The following is a 21,201-nucleotide window of genomic DNA, read 5'->3' as shown; positions in this document are numbered from 1 at the left end:
AAAAAAAAAGTAGGAATTCAAACACTCAAAGAAAATGTTTGCAACATACAGGTATTGATCGACTTACGACCTATGCAACTTAGGACCATTCGACTTTACGACCACAGTCAGTTAGCCACGACTGCTCCACGTCTGGCAGCGCAAACGTTGCCCAGCTGGGCGTACGACAGTGCGGACCAGCTTCCAGCAGCACTACCATCTCCGTGTGCACCATTTCAACTGTTATCCCAGACTCAGTACAGCAATTTGTGTTTTGTGTCTTGGATATTTTTCATCAAACCCCTCCCAATAAACTTCTTATACATTTCAAAGAAATGGACCCAAACATCAAACGATTTGCAAGGATTGAACAGATGGCACACGATGTGTTTCGTCCGTATCGTGAAATTTATGAAGAAAAAAAGAAACATACAATTCAGACAAAGCTCACCATGTTTATGAAAAAACCAACTCCGGTAACCCCAACTGCTGCCTCAGATGACGACATCAATGATCCGCAGCCAAGCACCGGCGGCCAATAAAATGTTTTGTACATGTTTTATATATTTTGATACGTTTTGCAATTGGGAAAATGTTTCCTATGGTATTTTTTACACCTGTATTTTATATTTTTGTATGCACCTGTATTTTGTAATTTTTTATGTTTTGCAAATATTAAACCAGTTGTACTGGTAATGCAGTGTTTTACTTAAACCTGACGAATGTAAAAATAAGAAACAAAATGGTGTAGAGGTGATACAAATGGCATAAAATGAACAAAGAAAATCATGATATATAACAATAATGAAAATTATGATAAAATATGACTTAAAGATCTTTATATCATTTCACAGTACTGTACATATAGCCTACTCAACTTACGACGAAATCGTGTTACGACCGGTCTGTGGGAACCAATCGTGGTCGTAAGTCGAGCATTAGCTGTACATGATAAATACATTTAAATCTCACTTACTGGTAGCATTTTGGTTTTTAAGTGTTCTAAGCTAGAAACAGGTGTTCCTGTGCTGTGCGGGAGAGGGCAATTTGAATGATGCAGGGGGCTGAAACCAGGAGGAAAACCAGCCACGTTCTGCTCAGGGCGAGGCTACCAGGTCACTAATCTGAAGTATAGTTACAGGACATGGACTGTTTTTAAAACATTCTAAACCTACTTAAAAGACAGTTTCCCATTCATTGCCTAATTGTAGCCCCTTTCCCTGCAAAGCATTTAAACTTCAGGGAGCTGCAGAAGAAAATGAATGCTACTGCACTGATCAGAATGAAGGAAACAAGCTCCCGTTCATCAAAAACACTGTTCTTGTTGCATTGTCAATCTCAAAACAATTCTCATCTTACTTGTTTTTTAGAGGTCATTCATTCTAGTTCAAACCTGTTATGACCCTGCTTACCTTAAGAGCTTGTAAGCTAAAACGTGGTAATAGGATTTGTTATTAACCTTCCAGAAATGAGGGCAGTTAATGTGTAATTAGCTAGCTGGATAGTCTTATTGTCATACTAAAACTTGCTATTCAAGGTTGTAATTACTAGACAATAATTTAGTTGTTGTTAATGTTGGAAAAGAATAAGAGATAACTTCCTGCAATTACAAGCCAAGTGTGGGGAAGACCTTATCTATAACTCAGTAATCATAAGCGAATGAGAAGAAAACACATCAAAGTTGCATTTCCATATAATCAAGAATGAAACGGGCCCTAAAATTAGAGCCCCTGTGAAAGCAGAACACAGCTGTGGCTACCTTTCAGAGCCATGCCCTTCCTTGCTGGCTCATGCACCATGATCCAAAATGCCTGGACCACTCCATGGTTTTAAAGCTGACCGCCAGTAATTGTGGTATTTTTAATGAATTTCCACTAAGTTGTTCAAAGCCAGGAGACTCTATTATTATGTATATAATTAGGCTCCTGACATATGAACATTGCATCCAAAGATTTCCAGGCAGACAAAGTAAGTTGGTCATGGAGCTAAGTACTGTTGAAGCACAAATCCACAACTGAGCATATTTCTTATTTATGTACAACAGGTGACATTATCCCAATAGTACTGGACAGAATTGCTCTACCTGGCCTCTATCTAGAAATAACAACATCCAGCTGTTCCAAAGGCAGGATGATGTTTGTGATTCAACATGTCAGATCAATACTGAAGTTCTCAAGCTGTTCAAATAGTAGTTGGCCAATCAATCATCTGTGCAGACACATAAATATATTTCTTATCTGTGTAATTACACTAAAATGTTTAGAAACAGCATACACTAATCCAACATAAAGCATTATTTTAAGATACACATTCTACCAAAATCTGAATTATCTGGGAAGATTCACAGACTATCAGACCGAAAAGGGGATGGAATAAATCTTAAATTTGTATTTTAAATTTCTAAATGCCTGGTAAAGAAATTTTGTAACTCTTGCCTAATCTCAAAGTCCTTGAAGCATTCATTCTGTTGTAGTCAATTTCATTTGCTATTACTAATTCCCCAGATAACTATAGGGGAAGACATTTCCCAAATGTTGATTTTTCTCCCCAGTAAAGTAAGAGTAGAAGTATCCAGTCCACTGGCTAGCAACCTTAAGGGTGAAAATGTAAACCACCCAGTTTTATAAGAAAATTGTCTTCTGCCTCACTTCTCCAGAACTTACTCCATCATATAAGTAACTTACCAAGTCAGTCAAAGAATGAGTAAAATGAAAGCTGGAGAGAGAAACATATTTGCAAGGATCAAGCATGCTTAGTCCAGAAGGGTGGGATGAAAGAAAGATTAAAGCTGTACTGCAGTGAAGGTACCTGAACCCCAGGAGTGCAGGATGATAAGCCAACTATGGATAAAATATATTTTGGAGGAAAAAAGGGAAACTGGAAAATAGAAGAGAGCTTAAAAAGCTGCCTGTGGCTTCATGAACTCTCCTATCAGTCCTTAAAATTAATTTGTTTTGAAATGGAAATCCAAATCCCCTTGGCTACATTTTATGTTTCTCAGAGCTTTTGTCACTGCTGTCTGGAAGAGCAGAAAGGGATGCAAAAAAAAGATGCTATCATGCAGGAAGCCAAAATGAATCAATTTTGTCATCTGCTACTTTCCATTTAATGTCACAAGAATAACAATAGATAACTTCATACTTGATAACTTCATACTGACGACAAGCATCTTTACAAAATTAATCCAATTCCTGATTATAATTAGCTCTCTTGCAAGGTTAAATAATATACAATTAAAAATTACTGGGTGAGTAAACCACAATTATACCAATTTTGAACTCTGAATAAACAAACTGCACATACACTTGGCAAAGAGATAACAGGATGAGGACAGAAGCAATGAGTCAACTGGCTTACCAGAAATCAATGGCGGGGAGGGGTGTGAGTGAGGGGATACAGGACTAAATTTACCGCTAACCACAAATGCTGTTTAATATCAGGCTATGACGAACATACATCTGAAATTTCAACTATGAATTGTTGTTATTTTACAAAGACATATAGCCATGGCACAGTACATGCCCTGGGGCAAGGTGAATGGCAGGAAATTTCACAATCCACTCCCTGCTCCCTCATCGTATTATACAGCAGAGGAAAATGTTGAAACAAGTTTTAGGTGCCAGGCTTAGCCTTTTGCTTTTCAGTTGAATATTTATGTTGACATGCCAACTTTCTCCTATTAGTTATTTAGTGTTAGGTTTTTTTTTTTTCTTTTTTGGCAGGGTGGGGTTGCAGGGGGCGGGGGGCGGTCCTTTGAAGTAAGATTCTCTCAGGAACCACTGCAGGAAATGAAGTGATTCAGAACTCACTAATTATGAACTAACCTTCAATGCCAGAGGCTTTAACAGTTTGTAATAAAAATTCAGTTCAGGTCTCAAGATAAGTCTGAAAAAACACTTCAAGGTCATCTGAACGAACATATTCTACCGGTACTTTATATAATTGTATTTACCTGTTCCTAAAACTTTCCATGAAAGAAATGTTGAGTTTTTTTGAGAAATAGTTTGTTTTGAGAAAAATATCAAAACAATTCTCCCATGCTCAGTATACCTTTGACTATACTCTGAAAATATTTCTTGTTTTCCTGCACTTACCTGATAGTGTGCTTGCTCACGCTCCTGTATTATGGAACATGTTCAATAACGCATACACATGTAAGTAACACAGCAGTCTGCTTTCAGTTCACTTGGACCAACGTGGTTTAACTCTTGCTGCTTATTAAATGCTTTGCAAGCTGATGTAAGAACATACTCTAACGTTTTATAAATGTGATGAAATCTTACTCATGTTGGCCACTTTAGAAAGTAGTCTATCAGCCCTCAAATAGTTAAACATATTACCAGTAATTTCACTCCTAGTTATATACCCAAGAGAAATGCAAACATGCCTACATAAAAACTTGTGTACAAGGCTGGGCATGGTGGCTGATACGTAATCCCAGCACTCTGAGAGGCCAAGAGGGGCAGATCACAAAGTCAGGAATTGGAGACCGGCCCGACCAACATGGTGAAATCCCATCTCCACTAAAAATACAAAAATTAGCCAGGCATGGTGGCAAGCGCCTGTAATCCCAGCTACTCAGGAGGCTGAGACAGGAGAACCGCTTGAACCTGGGAGGTAGAGGTTGCAGAGAGCAGAGATCACGCCACTGCACTCCAGCATGGGAAACAGAGCGAGACTGAGACTCCATCTCAAAGAAAACAAACAAATAAAAACAAACTTATGCACAAATATTTATAATACTCATAGTAGCCAAAAGACAGAAACAACCCAAATGTCTATTATCTAACAAATAATGTGGCTTATCCATACAACGAATTATTCAGCCATAAGAAATTCCAATATAAGCAACAACACAGATCAATCTTGAAAACATCATCAAAGTGAAAAAAGCCAGTCACAAAAGACCACATATTACATAATTACATTTCTGAGAAGTGTCCAGAATAGACAAATCCACAGAAACAAAAAGCAGATTCGTGGTTGCCTAGAGCTGGTGGGGGTAAGTAGGGAATAGTTATAGGGTACAAGTTTATTTTTGAGGTGATGAAAATGTTCTAAAATTGACTGTGGTGATGGCTGAATATAATTGAATATATTAAAAACTACTGAATTACACATTTTAAATGGGCAAGTTGCATGCTTGTGAATTATAATTCAGTTAAACTGTTATTTTTTTTTAAACTTGTTCTGAGACATGAGGTACTTGAGAGTCAGCAAACATCTACAAAGCTTTTCTGGTCAATGGTAAAAGCTTTAACAAAACTAAACTTCAATTTACTTCATTGTAATTGGAACCAGCTTGCAGTATTTTGATATGTACATTTCTAAAATGTGAATGTAGTTTAAGAAAACACATCATTACATCAGATATTCCAGGCAGCCTGCCATGAGACATTTTACCAAAAAAAAAAAAAAAAAAAAACCATCTTAAAAGGAATCCAATTAACCGACCAGTGTATGTTCTTTCTTGTTGCCTCAACTATGTGCCATCATCTCCCCTAAAACTCTCTTGCTGAACATGATTAATTCATTCATTAAGACAACAGTTGAACCATTATTGTATACCAGGCACTGTTTTAGTAGCAAGCGCGCGTGTGTGTGTGCGTGTGCGCACAGAGAGAGAGAAACAAGAACAAGACAAAGTCCCCACTCATGGTGCTTACAATCTAAGGGGATATGATAAATAATAAACAAATACCAGTTTTAGAAGCTTATTTAAAACCAGGTACTAGCCCAGCTACTGGGGAGGCTGAGGTGGGAGGATCGCTCAAGCCCAGGAGCTCAAGGCTGCAGTGAGCTATTATTGCACCACTGCATTCCAGCCTGGGCAACAGAGTACAACTCTATTTATTAAAAAATAATTTTAAAATTAAAAATATATATATACAAGAGTGCTGTGCTATGGAGGGGTGTGATTTCAGATAGAGTGGCTGGGAATGGAGGCTGCTCTGAGGAAGTGACGTGTGAGATGAGTGAAGAAGATGCCAACCACACAAAGATCAGGGGAGAACACTGAGGTAGAGAAAAGAATTTTTGAATGGCACAACTGGCTGGGGGCAGGGAGTAACTGTGTTCTGCTGGTGACCAATCTTCCTCTTTGATTCTTATTTACCAATGTAGTTCAAAGATATCTGTCAAAGGTAACTTGCAGATTGTGGCTAGACTAAGAAGTTTTACCTACCTTAGACCATTAAAAGGTCTCACAAGTCTTCGACAAAAACGAGCCATCCCTGGTTAAGCTCTGCCTCAACTGAGCTTTCCCTTCTTTTCTTGTGCCTCTCAGCAACTGTTACCTGTACCATTCATTCTTTCAACCCGTATTGGTGAAGGACACTGTGACAAGAGTCAGGGGACTTACAGATGAATCAGACACATATCTGATGGCCCTAGGCAGGAAATAATCGAGTAGCACAAAAAAAAAAAAAAAAAAAAAAAAAAAAAAAAAAAAAAAAAAAAAAAAAAAAAAGACAACAAATACAAAGTAGAAAGTAAAAGTGGGCCATAAAAAAGGAGGTATAAAATGTAATGGTATCCAGAGATTACTTCCAGCTGGAGAATCAGCGGAAGTGTACAGGGTAGGAACACTGGAGTAGGGAGACTCCATAAAGCCAGAGGATTTGGACACGTGGAGGGAAAAACAGATTTATTTGTTGTATCCCTAATTAACTTCAAATAGACAACTGATCCTTGAACATGGGTCCATGCACAGTTTGAACTGCATGGGTCCATTCACATGTGGTTTTTCAATAAACACAGCTAGGCCTCCAAGTCAGTGGGTTTCGCAGGGATGACTGCGGGACTTAAGTAAACACGGATTTTGGTATCTGCAGGTGGTCCGGGAACTGATCCCCTGCAGATACCAAGGGATGACCATATTTTAAAATATCATCAGCTCCCCAAACCAGGTGACAAGGAGGGAAGGCCTGATACTCTTTATAACTCTCTGTGATATTCATCATAGTATTTTTGCAGAGCTGGGCAATTCATCTGTTGATTCACTGTCAGAGATGGGGTGTCACTTTCAGCATTGAAGGTAAGGCTAAATTCCTCTTCCTTCATCAAAAGGTTTTGGCCTTTGAAATGATGATCCCCGAAAACCTCTTACTACATCATTTATCTTTCATTTCACCTAAGTGTTTTTTCAAAACTAAAAGGTATTATATATATGTAAATACGTATCTATTATGTGCTTCTGAATACACACATAAAATGTTTGCACATGTATTTGTGTGTGTGTATATGTATCACTATACACACAGTTTAAAATGATTATTTTAAACTTTCATAGCTAAACTGGTTTGTACTTAAGAGAAAATTTTTTCTCCAATGATTAAACTTTCCCAATCAGTCCCTCAAAAATCCCTTCTCATTACCAATGAAACATCTTAAACCAGAAAAGCAAAGCCCAACAACAATTTTTTAGGCAATGTCTCAACATCTCCAAAAAATATTCCATGGCCAAACTCACCATAGAGAGCTGTCCAAGTTTGATTAATTACATCTAGACACACAGTTCCTGACCTGAAACAGATGGAAAGAATGGCATGTTTTTAAAAATCAGAAAGTTAGCTGCATGTATCTGGCAACTGATTTTACTTATCAAGAGAAATACTTTTAACAGATCTGTGGAAAAAAAAGAATCCCAGTTGGGGAAAAGTATCATGAGGAACAGAATAGTACAAGGTCTTATGTGTCTCCTTACAGACTGAAAGGGGAAAATAGTAACTATGCAATGGAGAAACCAGACAACACCTGAACCAGGTGCTGAGAACGCAAGGGGCAGACAGACCTTGTGTACCTCCGAATGTGATACCTCAAGAAGGACACAATCTCACTTTGTGGTTTTCTGGCCTTAAGTGTGTTCATGCCCTGAATGTAATAAGGAAACATCAGACAAACCCAAAGTGAGGAACAATCTACAAAATAATTGGCCTATAGTTTAAAGAAACACAACAACTAAATGTAATGTATGATTCCAGGCTGGATCCTTTACGAAAGAAAAAAGTGCTAAAAGTAAATTACTGGAATATGGCAGTAGATTAAATAAAAAGTATTGCATTAACATTAAATTCCTGAATCTCACAACTATATACTGTGGATACATAAGAGAATGTCTTTGTTAGGATAACTTAAAATATTAATATTAAAGGACTAAGGGGCATGATGTATGTAGACATACAACCTGCTCACACAAGGTTCAGAAAAACCTGTTAGGTATGCGTGAGAGATGGTAAGACTTAGTGCCATGACAAATTAAAACTGTGTCCCAAACAATCATATATTCTAAACAGCACTAGAAGTACAAAACATGATATGCTAGAATATTTTAAGTATCACTAATAAAATATTAGAATGAAAGAAAGGGATAAATAAGATTCATTAACTGAAATGAAACTACAGTCATTTTGCCTTACTCTCAAGAATTGAGAAAATACTATAAGGTCTGAAAATAATCTGTAGATTGAAAACAGATCTCTGAATTGTGTCTATACAAAGAGAAACGAGATGTGGAACATTATTACTGTTAGTGGGATAACAAGAAAATGAAAGATCCATTCACAACAATGGAAAACACTAAGTGGTACAATAGCAGAATGTGTACTAAGTGACTGAAAACCTCATATCCATTGGATTCTATCATTTACATGACCATTTGTATAGTCCTAACTCCTGAGAAGGTCCAAAAAGGTCACTGAGACTTTTTATAACAGAAAGACAGGGAAACGTTAATCAAGAGCAGTTCCTGCTAAAATTTAAACATTTTAAAATAGTTACTTACGCTTCATCAATGTTGGGATGGAAAATTTTATTCATGAATCCTGTAAAAAGAGATGTTAATTAGCAGCAAAAAGTATCCAGAAAACAATTAAAGTATTTCAGTATTAGAAACAATTTCAGTATTGGGAAAAGGTGGTAAGACTTATAAATCACTACTTTCAACCTTAGATCTTTGGTTACTGATAAAGATCTTTGGTTACTGATAATATTCTCCTGATAGCTCCAATTACTTTACATCAACATTCTATTAACGAGAATGCAGCTTCTTATACAAAACAATCATTAAAGCAACTGTTTTTCTTAGCTATGAAGCTACTGCCCAAAGAGAAATTATACTACTAAATGATTCATAACCAGGGTCATGATAAAAGCTAAGAAAACCTCACTCTGACTCTTCCTCCCAAAAGTTTTATTGTTCAAGCTTTAAATCTGGAGGGTCTGCATTTGAACTCTTCCTTCTGAAGCTTACTTATGGGTATCATTCGTTACACCGTGTGCGGAACACGAATGAAACTGTACTTCAAACCACAAAGGATTTCATAAGAACAGTGACCGAAATATTTCCTTTAACATTAGTCTACTCATTCAGGGAAACCCAGTTTTGATTAAAATTGGGGCAACCAAGAAATGAAGCAGGAGTTTAAAAAAAAAAATTCTCTCAGTTGGCTGTATCTGTTGGAGATCTTAAGTTTTTAAAATTTTTCCTAGCGAAACAAGTACACACTTTAATAGCTATATGACCATTTAAACTTCAAGGAGAAATTCATTTTCTTCTCTAAAAACCAGTGATTTAGTATATATGCAAATGGCAATATTCTAAAGCAGAGATACATTGTCAAAGGTGTTATTTTGTCATCCTTATCACTTCCTTTCCTTTTAGGACTCTCATTCTGTTCTACACTTTCAATATTTGAAATTCCTTATTAAGGTGAGTATCACCACCACTATCTCCAATCCCCACCCTCCCTCACCCCATCCCCACACTCTTTCATTCAGAATATATTTGTTCAGCACCTGTACTAAAGGCATTGTGCTTGGATAGGGCACAAAAATACGACAGACAGTACACTATTCTTGAAGAGGTCACTGGCAGTGGGATAAGAGACATCAAGAAATAACTGCAATCTGAACAAAGTATTGACACAGTGAGGGGAATACATACAAGAAGAGTCAGGGAAGATGCAGAGAAATGGAACTGAAGGAGGAGCCTCGAGTAAGGCACTACAGAGATTGTCTCCAAAAACCTGAGAAACTTCCCCTGAATTAGAAAACGGGTAAGAATACCAAGTCTCAAGTATTCCAGTCTTTAGACCACTCTAGTCTCTCACACTTTTAACTTTTTAGATGCTCTGTGTTGAAACAGCATACTGTTATATCTACTACAATCAGGAGGGCCCATGTGATGTTTAAGTTACTCCGATAAAAAAAAGCTTTGTGTCCAATATTAATTTTTCATTAAGGAAATTAAAGATGTTTCAAAGTCTATATTTAAGAAGCATGTGGTTTATGAAGATATTTTAATAATGGGAAATGATCATGTCTTAATATTAAGGGTAGAAAAATTAGGGTAAAAATATCTACATAACTTTAGAAAAATACTAATACACATGTCCCAGATGACTCATGAGAGTATTTGCTGCAATATTACTTATAAAAGCCAAGAGCCAAATTCAACTCTGTCAATGGGATAGGGTTGGATGAAGTACATCCATCTACTTGAGTCCTATATAGCCAAAGGTAATGAAGTAGATCAGTATATATCAACTTGTATAGCTCTAAAGCTGAGGGTTTTTTCGTTTTTGTTTTTTTAAGTTGCAGGATGTTATATTTACAGCCTGATATTATTTAAATAAACTAAAACAAAGCAATACTACCTATTCTCCATGGTAACAAGTATGGGAAAACTGTACTGAACCAACATATACCAAATTTCCAAAAGTAATTGTTTCAGTTAGGGCACAGGGCCAGGTGTCATTATAGGAATAGGAAACATAATGGGAAACACTGGTTAAAAATGACTTCATCTGGCCTGGCACAGTTGCTCGCGCCTGTAATCCCAGTGCTTTGGGAGGCTGAGGTAGGTGGATCACCTGAGGAGTTCAAGACCAGCCTGGCCAACATGATGAAACCCTGTCTCTACTATAAAGAAAACAAAAATTAGGGTGTAGTGGCGTGCACCTTTAGTCCCAGATACTTGGGAGGCTCAGGCAGGAGAATCACTTGAACCCGGGAGGTAGAGGCTGCAGTGAGCCGAGATCACACCACTGCACCCCAGCCTGGAAAACACAGCGAGGCTGTCTTTTAAAAAAGAATGACTTTATCTAACACTATTAATATATTCCTTCTAAAAAGGGACAATGTGCTTGTGTATTATTTGCTCTAAGACATGCACATAAATTAAGAAACTGGAAGCAAGTAAGTACAAATGTTAACAGCGCAGAATTCTTAGTGGTGGGAATATTTTATCCATTGCACTTTTCAAATCTCATCACTCCCCCAACCACCACACCTGAACCAGAACTAGGATCACAGCAATGGGAAAACGCTAGAAGGAAACAGGTGTCGATGGTTGTCATCTTTGCAGTATTCTCCCATTATTTCTACTTGTACTCTTGACTCTGACATTTCTACAATGTGTAATTTTAATAGTTGAAAGTAAAAAAACTTTTAAACAAAAAGTTATATACAGTATCGGCTGGGCACAGTGGCTCTCGCCTATAATCCCAACACTTTGGGATGCTAAGGCAGAAAGATCACTTGAGGTCAGGAGTTTGAGACCAAACTGGCCAACATGCTGAAACCCCATTTCTACTGAAAATACCAAAATTAGCCGGGCATGTGGCAGGCACCTGTAGTCCCAGCTACTCAGGAGGCTACGGCAGGAGAATTGCTTGAACCTGGGAGGTGGGGCCTGGAATGAGCTGAGATCATGCCACTGCACTTCAGCCTGGAAGCCAGAGGTAGACTCTGTCTCCGGAGGAAAAAAAAAAGTTACACATAGTATCGAACATTCTAAAATAGACTTAACTATAGAAACAATAACTAGTGCTGAACTATCTTAAGTCAGTAAAACCAATCATTTTATTTAAAATCTCGTAACTGAACACTCTTGTTCGAATAATACAAATTCATTACCCTCCCACCAAAATCAGAGACCCTCAGGTTATAAGGTGTGTGGTCTTCTAGATCAGTTACTAGGAATATGCTGCTATCACTAGCGCAGGGAAGCTTTCTGATGAGTGGGGAACTATGCTGAGCCACTATGTGGTTTAATGCAAGAGAATGGTCCTACTATATGAAAAGTATTTTGCTTGAAGCTACTATTAAGAATTAAAAATATTCTTGATACTTAAAATTCTGCCTCTGTGAGAACTCTCAAAACTAACACCTAATGAAGCAGCATCTATGGCAAAAGTTCCCAATGCTGGCTACAGATGAGAAGCATTGGGAACTTTTTATTTAAATAAACTAAAAGCAATACTCAAAGAACTCTGAGAACACAGGACTTCAGGGGAAATACCCAATAGTTAAGTCCTTAAAGAAAATTAATTCTGTAAAGAGAGGTCTTTAGAAAAAATCAGTCCTATGTTAGAAGGTTGCCAGGATTATGGAGAAAAACACAGCAAAGGAGGGGGACAGAAATGGAAAGGGTGGGGTGGGGTTGCAATTTTAAATGAGATGGTCAGGGAAGGACTTCCTAAGAAGGTGACTTGCTTTGAAGGAGGTAAAAGAGGAGTCACCTGGTACCAAGAGGAGTGAAGGTCTATAAAGCGGGAACAGCCAAGTGCAAAGCACGTTAGGAGCTTGCCTGACACTCTGAAGTTTTTACCTGAAACTGAAGGTATTTGAGCAAGGGGCAGAAAATGAGAAGTAATGTCAGAGAGGTGATCAGCATTCAGGGCCCTTTAAAGGATGATGGCTTTTATTCTGAGGTAGATGTGGGGAGGGTACTGAGACTATGCCCAACAGTGACATATTCACGTCCTTGGCTTGTTTAACAAATGGCTTTTGTCCTAAAACAGGCTAGTTGGGGAACAGCTCAATCAGCTCAGAGCACCTGAGTGCTGGGGAATGGCAGATCTCAAGCAAAATGGAATGGGGATCCTACAGGGGCATTATACTTCAACAAGCTGATACCATGGGGCATTTAAAGGTGTTAGGTCAAGAAAATAATTATGGTAAGTTTTAAGTGTTTATCAAAACAGTCTCTGAAAGACTAAGGTATCTTTTTATTTTTTTGAGACAGGGTCTCTGTCGCCCAAGTTGGAGTGCAGTGGTGTGATCTTGGCTCACTGCAACGTCTGCCTCCCACGTTCGAGCGATTCTCCTGCCTCAGCCTTCTAAGTAGCTGGGACTACAGGTGCCCACCACGATGCCTGGCTAATTTTCAAGTGTGTTTTTTGCTTTTTTGTTTTTTAAGTAGAGATGGGATTTCACCATGTTGGCCAGGCTGGTCTTGAACTCCTGATCTTGTGACCCACCCATCTCAGCCTTCCAAAGTGATGAGATTACAGGCCTGAGTCACTCCCACCCCCAGCCATGGAATTAACAGTTTCTATACAGTTTTTGATTAAATCTAGATTTGGCTTGGTTGAATACAGGAATACATAACAGAACCAAAAAGGACTTGGTAAACATACACTTTACTAATATATGGTTTGGAGCTTAGTCTCCATTGCCCCTGCTAAGTATAGAACACCATTTCAGCACTAGGACAGAGGGCAGAATCACATCACAAAGTACAAAGTACTAAACAGGGACATGGGTTCTAGCCCCAACTCTACTATCAACTGTAGGCCCTGCCTTGTGGGGTCTGTTTCTTTACCTACGAAGACAAACAGTTGAACCACACGATCTCCAAAATCTCCACTCTATTTCTAAAGGCCCTATCAGCTCTAAAAATCTAGTATTTAATATTTAATAATAATGGCAAGTACTCTGAGAACAGAGAAATTAAGGGGAAATATCCAAGATTAAGGGTAAGTCCTTAAAGGAAATTAATTCTGTAAGGCAGCATTTTTAGGTACAGAAGTATTCTAGAGAATACCATACGAAACCACCAACATGATAAAATACCATAAAGAGCCACAAAACAAACCCTCTGACTCTTCCAGAGTAGGTAGAAACAGTTTATAACCTTGCCTTTGAGAAATGAACAAAACCAGACCAACTCTACCAAAAAACTTTCTACTTTCTAAACTAAAATGATCTCTTCCTATACCAGGCCTTTTTTTTTTTTTTTTTTTTGAGACGGTCTCACTTTGTCACCCAGGCTAGAGTGCAGTGGCCCAGTACCAGCTCACTGCAACCTCCGCCTCCTGGGTTCAAGCGATTCTCCTGCTTCAGCCTCCCAAGCAGCTGGGATTACCACAACCAGCTAATTTTTGTATTTTTCAGTAGAGATGTGGTTTCACCATGTTGGCCAGGATGGTCTTGAACTCCTGACCTAAAGCGATGCACCCACCTCAGCCTCCAAAAATGCCGGGAATTATAGGCATGAGCCACTGCACCCAGCCCCCAGGCTTTTTTAATTGTTAGAAAAATATCCAAAGCAAATACATGGAAAAGAGCATATCTCCTTGACATTTGTTCTTAGTCAAGCTGTGGGCAGTGTTTCTGGCAAAGCCATTTACATTCTGCATAATGATGCCAACAATGGAACTCCTGGATAAGAAGGGGGAAGACAGAGAAAGAAGAGGCCAGAAATTCGGAGAAGGAATGTTCTCAGGACTGTGTGTTGGCCCTGGCATGTTCTCCTTCCTTTTGGCAACGCTATCATCACACTAATATGTCTGCAGCAAGAGAATTTTCCCAATACTTGTTTCCATTAGACCAGGAACTGTTTTCAAGATATTTTAAGAGAACATATTTTGAAAACTGCTTTTATGGCAACATGATAAGTAGAAATAGCAGGTTATTTTTAATCTACATGATTTAAGATTTTATTCACTACCAGACATTTCTTTTTCTTTTTTTGAGACCTAGTCTTGCTCTGTGGCCCAGGCTGGAGTATAGTGGCATGATCTCAGCTCACAGCAACCTCTGCCTCCTGGATTCAGGCAATTTTCCTGCCTCAGCCTCCCGAGTAGGTGGGACTACAAGCGTGTGCCACCACGCCTGGCTAATTTTTTGTATTTTTAGTGGAGACAGGGTTTCACCGGGTTGGCCAGGATGGTCTCATCTCCTGACCTCATGATCCGCCCACCTCGGCCTCCCAAAGTGCTGGGCTTACAGGCATGAGCCACCGTGCCCAGCCACTACCAGACATTTCCTAATGACATATTTCAGTGATTTGACCAGATAAAAATCAGAACTCCTTTAATTTTTTTTGACAATTATTTTCTGGCATAGTTCTAGCACTTGTTAAAGGGGGTGGGGAGGATTGGACAACAGGAATAAATGTCCAGCTAAAAAGCTTGCCATCTCTGTCCTGCATCTTTTAGCAGAAGAAAATTAGGTGATTTATAATTCTGGAGAAGGAATCCAAATTACACTTAGTTGATGTAAACTATTATTATGTATGTTAAAAAATAAAAAACACAGATTACAACAGAAAAATATGCCTTGCTTTTTTTTGCTTGTTCTACTCCAATACTCAACTGCTCTAGAATAACAAATCTCATGACCCACAGGCTAATAGGCAGCAAACATAAATAACATCATGCCAAGTCATGCTGAAACCAGTTTTTATTTCAGCCACTGTGTCTAGTCCCAGGAAGGGCTCTGTATAGAGTTGTATACACTTCTGAGTAACTTCTGACATTGGGGTCAATATGTAAATAAATGAGGCCAAACCTCATCTATTTTCCACCTTTGTTCCCTTTATTTGAGAGGATATTAATGATCCGATTTGTGGATAGATGAAATACCTTCGGCCAATCACCAGAAATTTCACCTAGAATTTTCTTGACAAAATGAGAGGTTAGACAAATGACTTGTGAATCAAGGTAAATCCACCCTATGGTAAACAGGTGAAAAACACCAACGGCCAAAACAGCAGCTACATCCCAGGGATAAAATGAGCCTAGCTAGACTAAGGTGGCTCAGACAGCTATGACTGATGCAATTTCATTATAACCTTATGAATTCCTGTGAGAAAACAGTAAGTGAATACATTAAGTCATTCTGATCATCTATCTTCAGAACAACTGCCCACATAAAGCAGACTATTCACAACCAAACTAATTAATTCTATTTTTTGAGTAGGTATAATTGTTTAAAATATTCTTATTAAAGACTGAAATTTCATCTTCTCTTGCAGTATCTCAGACTATTAAATTTTTTTAAGGGTAATAACATGGATCTCTGTTTCTAGCACACAGGCTGACCAGAGTTGGGGTGTTCCAATTGAGTAAGGCATTGAGGTGTGCCAGCAACACTAGTGATGGCCGATGGCCAGCTGTGTGCAAGAGTGCACAATCTGACAGATTTTCATCTTACCTCAGACAGCCAGGCCCTGCCTGAGGGACCCTGTGCCTGGGCAAAAGTCTCTTCAGAGAACTGAGCCTTCCTACTCAGGGGTGATGGACCTGGGCTTGTCTCTTCTTGGGTGAGGAACCAGGCAAGGAGCTCTCTCCCAATGCCCTGTGTCATGGGAACTACAGAACTGATCCTGTGTGTTCAGATCTAAACTCAACAAAGGGTCCTCTTCTGTTTCTTCCTTTCTCTCTGATAATATGGAGTCTGAGGAATGAGCTAAATGGATAAGAAAAGTTCATTTATAACTAAGAAAAGGTGAAGTGTTATCCTTCAACAGCATAATCCTTCTACCAACCTAGTGGATGACCAAAACCTTTGGCCTACTTTCCTATAGTTTTATTGTTAAAAGACTAACTTCTGTCTTATTTTCATAGTTTATCTTTCAATCTCTTGGTCATTCATATAACCACACTGTTGGGATCGGGCAGTATTTATTTTCGTGGTCAGAGACAATACAGTACAGACACATTGGACTTGAACTCACAAAACCCAAGTTCAATTCTCTACCACTCTTCAGGGTTGTAGTTAAAAGATCGGTCTCTAAAAGATAAACGTTTGAGGTAACAGCTATCCCAATTACCCTGATTTGATCATTACGTATTGCATACATGTACCAAAATAGCACATGTACCCCAAATGTTTGTGTAACTCATGTAATAATACATTTTTTTAAAAAGGACCAGGCTCCAGTCAGAATGCCTAAATGCCACTGTGTGAGCCTCTGGGGCAATTTACTTCATCGCTTTGCCTTTCCGTTCCCTTATTCCTAAAACTAGGTTAAATAATGGTATCTACACATCAGTGGACCATCATCATGAGGATTAAATGAGTTTAATATATGTAAAACATTTGAACAGTTACTGGCATACAGTAAGCATGCAGTAATGTTAGAATTAGCTTAATATGTTTAATGAATAAGTAATTTCTTCTTACTGTCCTCATCCTAAAACTCCTAGTATCTATCCTATGTGTCCATCTGTTAATGCTCTTGGAAATGTCAAGAACATGAGAAGATATTATGATTCAGAGAGATGTCTGTTGTAACTCCATCACACTGGAAATGAAAAATACACTTATATTTTTAAATTTTATATATATATATATATATATATATATATATATACATACACACATATATATATATTTTAAGACAGGGTTTCACAACATGTTGGTCAGGCTGGTCTTGAACTCCCGACCTCAGGTGATCCGCCTGCCTTGGCCTCCAAAGTGCTTGGATTACAGGCGTGAGCCACCACGCCCAGCTATTTTTAATATTTTACTATTTCTGTGACATAGCCCCAGGATGTCCTGAGGACATGTGCCCTATATTTATTACTAAAATGACCATCCCCTCTTGATGTACAAGCAAAAGATTAAAAAAAAAAAAAAAATCCTGACTGCATTTGGTATAGTTAAAAAACATGCATATACATACTGAACTGGAAGCCAGAAGCCAGACTCTGCAACTAGTTAGTAGTCATACATCTCAGCTTCATTTTCTTCCATTCTTATTCATTTTTATTATTATTTTTTGAGCCAGAGTCTTGCTCTGTCCCAGGCTGGAGTGCAGTGATGTGATCTTGGCTCATTGCAACCTCTGCCTCTTGGATTCAAGTGATTCCCCTGCCTCAGTCTCCCGAGTAACTGGGACTATAGGCACCCACCATCATGCCCCGCTAATTTTCTGTATTTTTAGTAGAGATGGGGTTTCACCATGTTAGTCAGGATGGTCTTGATCTCCTGACCTCATGATCTGCTTGCCTCAGCCTCCCAAAGTGCTGGCATTACCGGTGAGCCACGGCGCGGGGCTATTTTCTTCCATTCTTAAAATCAGGCAAACTGGGTATCATAATCTCTAAACTTCCACCTAACAACACAGTTTTCACCAACACCAGTAATATAAGAAAATCTCAAACTGTGACCAGGTTTTTAAAAAGAACTAAGACATTGCTTTTGTTTTCAAAAGAATTTCAGTTTAAAGAAAAGGAAGCCAAAAATACTTGTTTTCATTATCATACCAAATCCTAAATGGAAAGAAATAGATTTAATGCCAAAAAGATGTCAGAATAACCAGCTCAAAGGCTAGAGGTCACCCACTACAAAGTAGGAACCAACCTAGGCAGCAAGTTTGATGGAAGTTTTAAATAGCAAATGGAAAGATTATAAAACAATGAGCAGTCAAAGACAGAATTAAAACTGGCATAAGTCAACTTCAAAAAAGAAATGGACAAGTCCTGTGATAGTAACAGGCACATGCAAAAGCAGGCTTATCCTTAGAGGTGGCAGCCTGGGGAAGAGGGTGGGAAAGCTAATGTACTATTTTTACGCTGGCTAATAGCAAGACGAAGGTAAGTGAATTTAGACATTACAGCCTGCTCATAGCAGGTTTCATAGTAAAAGGGCCCATTTGACCACTGGCTCTTCTCACTGAGAACTTCAGCACCTGGGTGGTCCTCAAGTCACTCTCTGCTCCAACCCCTGTCATTTTTTATGACAATACAGACCATACTTCTGACGCCCAGGTCTCTGTTTCTTAAGCTTCTCCTCGATGACCTCTCTTCTATTCCATTCCACTTCATGCCCCCCAGGACATACCTTGACCTTTGTCATTCCCTCCACAATCACATATTTACCTCCACAATCACAAATTCCGACATTGCCTATCCTACCAATCCCCCATCCTTGCCAAAAGCTTCCCACTCCAGGAATCATTCATTCTTTCCTCTGTTAATTCTAATCCACAGATTCTCCCATTTTCTTCCCACCTACCAGCCCTCTAATCTTCACCGGCTTCTTACTCAGCTTAAGATTTAAGAGTCATCACCATCCTCATTCTCAAGCAATCCTCTGCAAATCCTCTGTCCTCTCCCCTCCAAAATGCCCATCTAGCAAATCTACCAGAGGAAGCATCATTCACATTTGCTCAATCTTGACTTGAGGGTACCACTAGGTAGGCATTCATTCATTTACACAAATATTCTTCTGCAGAACAGGCAATGTGTCAGGCCCTGAGTAGTTACTATTTGAGAGGATGGAGATGGTGGTAGTAAAACAGAGACAGGGGCTGCCTTCATGAAGTTCACATCTACTAAGCTGACAAGGAGGAGAGACATAAGTAAACAAATCTATACTAATTTATCTAAACATGCTCAACAGCCTTTCATGGACTCAGCATCACCTACAATCTTCCCTTCTCCTTTCTCTGGTGGCTCGCCCCTGCAATCTCCCACGACTGTTACATTTTACCACGATCCCGCAAATCTCCTACTTTTTTTCCCCTCCCTTTATTCCCCTAACTTCTCCTCAAGTTCTTTCATTAAATGGCCTTGTCCCTTTTCTTTGAGAAGATAAAAGCCAACTGCCAGGATCCCTTAATTTTCCATGAAAATTTCCAAACTCCTCCCAGCACACACACTCTTTCTCCTGCCTCAACAGCTTGTACAAATATTTCCCCCTCTTCTGAAACACCAGGCTTCTGGGTTCTGATTCTGCTCCCTCCTTCCTCCTTTTTTTTTTTTTTTTAAAATAAAGACGGGGTTTCACCATGTTGGTCAGGCTTTTCTTGAACTCCCGACCTCAGGTGATCTGCTCACCTCGGCCTCCCAGAGTGCTGGGATTACAGGCGTGAGCCACTGTGCCCAGCCCCCTCCTTCCTTCTTAATGGTGGTGCTCCTGTGACTCTCTTCCCAACTCCAGCATCACCAAACTCTCCCTCTTCGAAACATCTCCCTACAATAAGCACTTTAAAATCATTCTGAATCTTCCATTTAAAAATTAAAAACAGGTCAGGCATGGTGGCTCACACCTGTTGTCTCATCACATTGGGAGGCCAAGACGGGCAGATTGCTTAAGTCCAGGAGTTCAAGACCAGCCTGGGCAACATAGTGAAACCCATTTCTACAAAAAAAAAAAATGCACAAAAGAATTAGCCAGGTATGGTGGCGCATGCCTGTAGTCCAAGAGGTCCAGGCTGCAGTGAGCCAAGATTATGCCACAGCAGTCCAGCCTGGACAAAAGAGATACTGCCTTAAAAAACAAACAAACATCAAAAACAATGAGTTCATGTCCTTTGTAGGGACATAGATGAACCTGGAAACCATCATTCTCAGCAAACTGACACAAGAGCAGAAAATCAAACACCACGTTATCACTCATAGGCAGGTGTTGAACAATGAAAACACATGGACACAGGGAGGGGAGCACTACACACTGGGGGGTCTGTTGGGGAGAAATAGGGGAGGGACAGCAGGGGGAGGGGAGTTGGGGAGAGATAGCGTGCGGAGAAATGCCAGATATAGGTGAAGGGGAGGAAGGCAGCAAATCACACTGCTACATGTGTACCTATGCAACAATCTTGCATGTTCTCCACATGTACCCCAAAACCTAAAATGCAATTAAAAAACAAAACAAAACAAAACAAAAAAACAAACGAACAACAGACTATCCCTTTATCTTCCACCCCCATTTGGTTTTCCTTAATGGAGCCAAATTTCTTCAGAGCAGTGTAGGTCTAGATCAAAGTTTCTTGACCTTGGCAGCAGTGTGTGTCCAGATCAAAGTTTCTTGACCTTGGCAGCCTTGTCTAAGCCACCAGCATTTCTGGTTACAAAAGCTTTTATAACTGTGCTTCTACCCCATCACTGTCTCTTGCCCCATAGAGTAGAGTGATCATTAAAAAACAAAATCAGGTGGAGTGCAGTGGCTCACGCCTGTAATCCCAGCACTTTGGGAGGCCAAGACGGGAGGATTATGAGGTCAAGAGATTGAGATTGAGACCATCCTGGCCAACATGGTGAAACCCTGTCTCTACTAAAAGTACAAATATTAGCTGGGTGTGGTAGCACGTGCCTGTTACTCAAGAGGTGGACGCAGAAGAATCCAGGGAGCAGAGCTTAGAGTGAGCTGAGATCTCGCCACCGCAGTCCAGCCCACGTGACAGGACGAGACTCAGTCTCAAAAAAA

At 39.3% G+C, this 21,201-nt stretch overlaps 1 protein-coding gene across 4 annotated transcripts in view; it reads right to left on the bottom strand.

Annotated features, from left to right (window-relative positions):
- Positions 1-21,201, bottom strand: part of UBE2H (ubiquitin conjugating enzyme E2 H) — a 119,228-nt gene that overhangs the window by 21,393 nt on the left and 76,634 nt on the right. For 3 of the 4 annotated variants that reach the window (XM_017532566.2, XM_037739999.1, XM_017532568.2), the window contains 2 exons: positions 8,762-8,801; positions 7,451-7,503 (listed from right to left, as the gene is read on the bottom strand). The exons of the other annotated variant lie outside the window; for it this stretch is intronic. In XM_017532566.2, coding sequence (XP_017388055.1) covers positions 7,451-7,503; positions 8,762-8,801 — 93 coding nt within the window. The remainder of the gene's footprint in view (positions 1-7,450; positions 7,504-8,761; positions 8,802-21,201) is intronic. 4 annotated transcript variants of the gene reach the window in all.

The sequence above is a fragment of the Cebus imitator genome, unplaced genomic scaffold (genome assembly GCF_001604975.1).
Source record: "Cebus imitator isolate Cc_AM_T3 unplaced genomic scaffold, Cebus_imitator-1.0 Scaffold77, whole genome shotgun sequence".
Taxonomy (NCBI): domain Eukaryota; kingdom Metazoa; phylum Chordata; class Mammalia; order Primates; family Cebidae; genus Cebus; species Cebus imitator.
The sequence above is the reverse complement of the archived record's forward strand: the minus strand, read 5'-3'. Positions and strand labels throughout refer to the sequence as shown.